This window comes from Neltuma alba, unplaced genomic scaffold (genome assembly GCF_004799145.2).
Source record: "Neltuma alba isolate B1F8T4 unplaced genomic scaffold, ASM479914v2 tig00012484_pilon, whole genome shotgun sequence".
Classification (NCBI taxonomy): Eukaryota; Viridiplantae; Streptophyta; class Magnoliopsida; order Fabales; family Fabaceae; genus Neltuma; species Neltuma alba.
In genome coordinates this window covers 90,668-97,333 of record NW_021636958.1, presented here as the reverse complement: position 1 = coordinate 97,333, position 6,666 = coordinate 90,668, and the positions used below count along the sequence as shown (strand labels likewise).

Genomic DNA, 6,666 nt, shown 5'->3' with positions numbered 1-6,666 from the left:
TTAAGCTCTAGATCCGTCAGCAACTTTTGGAAAAGGCCACGTCACCACCTTCTTCTTGAAAAGGCCTGGACCATAAGTAGACCGAAATACTTCAACAAGAAGAGGAAATTGTAATACTACAAAGAGGGTTACTGGAACAGCAGCAAGTATAGGAACAGGAAGAATGACCCATAAACGTGATGAGTGATATTGCAACATGATCATTATGGTTGCTGAAAAAGCAATCATCATAGTTGCAATAGATAGAAACAGTGTAGAAAGACCTATTATCAATTTTGTGGGTAGTGAGTAAAGGAAGTCTTCATATGTATAGCGCGACGTGAGGATCCCTAAAAATGTGAGCACGGAAGTTGTGGAAGAAAACAGGGAAAGTGCATCTGAAATTAAAAAGACTTTAAATAACTTCTCCTCCATAAACATTGGGTATCCTGAATTCTGATTGTTCCCTCCGGGAACCGTTATAGCTGCCGCAAACATGATGGTAACGATTAGAGCCCCAACAATTGAGCAAGAAGATGCTGTTTCTTTCATCCATTTTTCTCCATCAGCCCTAAGCTCTTTGTGGTTTCTTTTGAAATACTCTAGAGGCGTCAACTTGTCGTTGTTTATAACTAGCTTATATCCAGGACCCACCACACTCTCGACAGCCTATTTTTACAGAAAATAAATACATAATAAGTAATTAATAAAAGACACAATATCGAAGGAAAGAGCATTAAATTTCACTTCTAACTAACCTTGAACCATTGCATCTCTCTTTGCATCTGCAATGTAGCACCAGAGATGTGGTCAAGGTAGGAAGAAGGAGCCAACATGGCTGCCACATGCAGCAAGGTATTTGAGCTCTTGGAATCAGCAAATGACGCCACCACATTCTTAAAGCGAAAACCACGGAGCAGGTTGAAAATCTCAGCTCTACGATACTTAACAGCATGGAAGAAAATGGGCAAGCGGGACCCACCATAAATGACTAGCATTATTAATTCTGTGTTTGCCTTCGTTACTCGCAACAAAAACTCAACACCCTCTTCTTCAGATACAGATATCAGTGCTTTTCCAAACATTTTCTTCTTTACTTCATTCAAATGTCTCAGATTCTCGCAAACTAAGTTTAGAATTTCATGTGCTTTTGCATGCTGCACCTTCATCTCATATATTTTGTTGATTCCTGCACCAGTCGTAAATCAAATAGAATTAAAATATTAAAGGCATCCAATTTAAGTTCTGGGGAAACTTTTTGGTACATTTACGTACCTAACAAATTGTAGGTGCTGGAGATGGGCCAATGGAATAGACCTAGGCCTGTTGACATGGACTTTGGTATGTATAATGAATAAATTGAAAAACGTAACTTTACATTGTATAATCTATTTTATATAATAATAGTAATATAATATTAATTAATTTCATCCTCTAAAGTGAGAGAGAATTTTGTACCTTGACCAGCTTGGTTGCTCTCGCCTTCTTGCTGAATATCTACGCAGAAATGCCCCGTGGTTGTGGTTGATGGTATTTTGATGTCTTCCACCCAAATGTGATCAAAGAAATGGAACACATAAGCTTCTTCGAATAATATTGCAAGAAATAACTAGAGATAAATCGAGGGATTGTTTTGTATGAAACATGAAGTCAGAAATAATAGTTGCAAAAAAATAATAATAAAGTCAGAGATAATATTTTCCAATAAATTGAGGGTTAATTGTATAAATTGTATTTTTGGAATTTTGCCAACATTATTTTTGGAAAAGCTTCATAAACGTTTCACCAAATTTTCAAAGAGCCTTGGTGGATGAATACCAGTGGCAGTTAAAATAACTTCATCTTCACCATCTTTATCCTCATCATCATAATTCACCATTTTGGCTAGTGTATAATTAAAATGAGCAAACAACATAAAAAAAATTGTAGGGAAAAACAGAGAGTAGTAGAAAGTAATAATATGCACTAACAGTGATACAGCCATCGCTTCCAGAACGGAAGTTGACATATGTTCAGAGACAAAGGAAGATAGCGTGCAATATTCTGAATTATTGGGTCCTCGTTTATGTCAGTAGCAAAAAGCAGCTCCTTGCATCGTCGGAGCAAATCCAAGGCAATATCTATTTATGCACCAACATCATATAGTATGAGAAATGGAAAAAAGCCTAACATGCCACATCATAAACTGACGGGGGGAAATGAAAAGGGTAAAATGACATTTTTGTCCTGAAAGTTTTCGTTGACCAATTTGTACTGAGGTGGATCTGTCATATTAAATATTATGTCACATAACATGCCACATCATCACAACCCTTACTGAAAAAAAATAAAGTAAAAGAAACCTTTCCCCTGCATCATCATCATCAGTCCCATAAAAAAATTTTAAACCCAGATCAACAGTTAACCAATATGAGAAGAAAAACGAATCTAGAAAAACGCAAATCTCTACCCTTCATCATTATCATCCGCATCCATGGAGAATTTTAGTTTAGATCATTCCATGGCTTCTTCATCTTCTTTCTAGATATTCGCGCCCCTACTCTTAGTTATTCTCACTATCCTCCTCGACAACCTACAGCAACCTTCGTATCTTTGCTCTTAATTGCTTCAGGAGACTCAAATCTCAACTAATTGGAGTATTTCAAAATGCCATTCATACGGGAGACTCAGGCATGTCATAGAGAATATTTAAGATCATAAAGAGACTCTGGCATAGCATCAGTGTCAGTCAAAATTTCACACGGCAATGGCAGTTTGGATTGATTATGATATTTGTGGGTATCTTCAGCTCTTCACAGTAGCTCTCCAAATACACAAGCCTCACTATGACCAACTTCATTAATTAAAATCAACCAAAAAAAATCACAATAGATTTTGAAATCCAAATTCAAAACCAAACAACAAACATGATTATAAAGCGAGAAATATTAGAAAAATAAAAACAGAGCAAGAGGTTGAACAGTGAGGGATGAAGGTAAGCCCAGAAATATTCAGCTCTGCATTTGTTTTTGGTTTGTTCCCAAAGAACGTGTGGTGGAGGAGGAAGAAGAAAGGGACATGTTTGGTATTTCATTTTATTATGTGGCGTGCTATCCTATATGGTAGAACCACCCCAACACAAATTGGTCAACTAACATTGACCGTTTAACTCCGTTGAAATATGACGACATTGCTACGATTTTGTCACTTCCGGAACCACTTTACCTCAAAAAATATTTTTGGATACCCACAGTTCCTTCGTGAAAACTTTCGGGACTAAAATATACCTTAACCCAAACGAAAATGAAACACATATATTATTATGCTGTGTATAAAATTATTTATCTAAAAGTAGTTATGCTACCTAATTCTCCAAGTTTCAAACAGGTTTGGAGAAAAAGGGGCCCCACAGTACTGCCGTTGTCTGGTCTGAAGACTTCCCAAGGAGTGACAGAATAAAGATAACGTCCCATTTTCTTTCGGCCAGAATAAAAAGCCGAGTTAGCCGGAATCTCCCAAGCGTTATTATCAGTTGGAATTTCAAGTGGCTTTTTATTTTTGCTGATCAAGCATGCTGCAACTGGGATAAGTTCACTGTGTGAAGCAGCCATTGCAAGCGGAGTATTGCCCCAGTAAGCATCGCGTATCTCCAGATATTCTTCTGGAACTAATCTCACCAGCTCCTCTACTATGTCCAGATGCCCAAATTTTGCAGCCACGTGAAGAGGTGTTTCGCCCATTGACTTCGCAAAATCTACGTCCAATACCTGAGGATAGCGATCAATGAATGCTTTCGCAGCCAACCAGTTGTTTTCAGCTATGGCCTTGAGCGTATTACTCATCTCTAATTCTTCTCCCTCCGTTAACTCTGTAATCACCACTCAATTATATTTTGAGTAGGAGGGCAATAAGAGAATTGTTAGTAGCCTTACAAATAAAGAAGGACCGTATATTTTGAGTAAATTAATTTTGTGGAGATGACTCTTGTGAGAGAGCTGGTGCCCTAATTACTAAAGGATTTTTCCACATATACCACTAATGAAATATATAAGGCACTGACCTGGGGGAGAAGCCGGTGCAGAGGCCGGCGCATTGTTATTGTAGGTCTCATAGAGAATGTCCCATGCATCTTTGGCTTTAGAGACCCCTTTTATATGGGAGTGATTGGGACGTCCACAAGAGATACGGATGACGTGCAATGCTGCAGCTGTGCAGCATTGTTTCTTCTCCATTTAGGAAACCCTTCCAAATCATCTTCGTCTGGTCTTGCGCTACTATTCGTCACTTCCCAAAGATCTCGAGATATCAGATAGTTCTTAACCCATTCGAACCAATCACCACTGCTGTTTCTCGTGAGTGGCTCTGCAACTATGTCGTTAAAATTGCGGCTTCCTTCCATAGCTCAATTAACTAAAGCTGCTATGTTGCAGACGGTGAAAATTTGAGCCTCCTAATCAGCACAAAATAATACTAATAATAAATAAAATGGATAGTTTTTTGGAATATTTTCACATGATATGATTATGGTGGAATGATGCAGGTCGCAAAGTAAGCGCTAATTATTGACCAACAAAGAAAATGTAAGCATTAATCATACCTCTAATTTCCAAATGGACTTTCAAAATTCAAATTTTCAAAAGTGTTGCCCCCACCAGGTGCCACTTTTCGGAACAGAACACACGAGTCATCCAAACTATAAAATATTAATTTTCGAAGCCCTAGGTAGCAAAATTCAGGCCGCTTATATCATGATGACAGATCTATAACCATTGAAATATTAATTTAAGTTTTATAAAATAACTTAAAAAACTATAAAATAATAAGTTTTATAAATATTAAATAAGCACAAATTATGAACTTAAAACTTTAAAATTTATTAAACCACCATTATAGCTATGAACTTCAATTAATCACTATCCTTTTAATATTCTGCAAATTGAAATGTACTAATGCATGAAAGGTAAAAGAAAAAAGAAAAGAGCACTAAGTAAGAAGAAAGCATAATTGAATTGATGTGTTGCCAAAAGGAAAAGAAAAGGAGCGCTTAACTTTTCTAAAGGCAAAAAATAAGTATAGCGGAAAACCTTTTCAAAGTGGGTGAAGTGGAAAGGAGCCGGTAATCCAACGTGCTATCTTATCTTCTCTCTTGCCACGACGCGAGCTTACATCTTTATTTGATATCTGTGGCCATGACAATCAGAATCCAATAATTTGGGTTTGTTGGGATTAGGATGAAAAAAATAACTTATTTTTAATTTATTTTTTTTAGAAAAATTAGATTGGGTAAAAATTAAATTAAGTGATATAAATTATGTTTGGATTAGATTCTATAAAAGTTAATTTATAAAAATTAAACGGAGTAGAAGATTGTTTGGATTATGATTAAAAAATAAGTTTAATTTATAAAATTATCAAAATAGATATAAATTTTTTTAAACAATAAAAAATGATAAAAATAAATTTAAACAATACAATTAATTTGAATTATTTTAATATGAAAAAACGGAATTTAAATACTGAAATATATTTTAAAACCTTAATTCATACTCCTCCAATTTAATTGTTAAGTTGATTTTGGTCCTAAATATAAGACATATTTTTCATATTTATTAATTTTTTAAATTATTCTTATGAATTTCACAGAACCATAATCAAGCAAAAAAAAAAAAGGATATTAAAAAATAATTATGATATTTTAAAAAAAACATGTTATATTTTTATAATCAACTATCTTATCTAACTTTTTTAATTTAATCAAATTAATTAAATAGTTAAATAGGTCTTGAGTATCATACAAAAAGAAATATTAAGAATCTCAGCAGTAAATAATCAAGATGGGATCAAGGGAGAATAAAACGCACAATCAATTTTGGCAATCGAATAAGAGAACCCCGAAACGTTACTGGTGAGGGTCGTGGAGGGGAATCAACCAATAATACAAGATGCTTAGATATGCAGACGCGAAATCGAACACGCGACGATGCGACTGGTGAGAAGCCTTAGACTGATGGGTAAGTGGAGGAGCCCAAACCAGTAGGTTGGGAACAGCAAAAGGGAACTAACAAACCATCGGCTTCTCCTTCATTGTGCGCATCACTGGACTGACTGCTACTCCATTACAAACGATACATTTAGGGTCCCAGCACTGGACGGCGCTCACGGTGGAGATGCGACGGATGTGATAGTGAAGATCTGACGGATGTCACAGTGGAGAGGCTGCAACGCTCTGCTTTCGACCGGCGGAGAGGAGAATGAGTGTGAGAGGCTTTCGAAACTGAGGACGAGAGATAATGAGGGAAAGGGAGAGAAAAGTTATTTATCTGATACAACCATGAGCACGATAAAGCTTAAGGGCCTGTTCGGGAGTTTAAAAAATTTCTTATAGTACGTTTCAGGGTAAAACTCCTCTCAAATATTTGTCTTGTATTCTTTAAATCATTATTAAAAAACTATTTGTAAGCTGTTCTAAATGAGTCCAATCAGGAAACATAACTTCTTAAACTTATCCGATTTCTGCAGTTTATATCTAATTTAAACAATAAATATTTAAAATATTTAATTAATTATTTTTAAATAAAAATTATTTTTTTAAAAATATAATTAGGAGGTTATCTCTATTTTATTTTATATATATTAAAATAAGTATTTTGAATAAATTAAAAATTAAACGTAGACCATCAAAATAAGATGTGATTATCCAAATTGATA

General features: G+C 35.2%; 1 protein-coding gene across 1 annotated transcript; it reads right to left on the bottom strand.

The window, feature by feature from the left end:
• LOC114727539 (ankyrin repeat-containing protein ITN1-like) lies at positions 1 to 1,858 on the bottom strand. Its single transcript, XM_028914241.1, has 3 exons — positions 1,798 to 1,858; positions 738 to 1,168; positions 1 to 648 (listed from the first exon to the last, which is right to left on the bottom strand). The coding sequence occupies exons 1-3, from the start codon at positions 1,856 to 1,858 to the stop codon at positions 1 to 3; spliced, it is 1,140 nt and encodes a 379-aa protein (XP_028770074.1).
• Between the last annotated feature and the right edge of the window lie 4,808 nt (positions 1,859 to 6,666).

Excerpts from the sequence above, each read along its gene's own strand:
- LOC114727539 (XM_028914241.1), bottom strand. The coding sequence starts at position 1,858 with ATGGTGAATTATGATGATGAGGATAAAGATGGTGAAGATGAAGTTATT. Across the intron at positions 1,169-1,797 it reads AGTTATTTTAACTGCCACTG|GAATCAACAAAATATATGAG; the intron begins GTATTCATCCAC and ends CGACTGGTGCAG. Across the intron at positions 649-737 it reads GAGAGATGCAATGGTTCAAG|GCTGTCGAGAGTGTGGTGGG; the intron begins GTTAGTTAGAAG and ends CTGTAAAAATAG.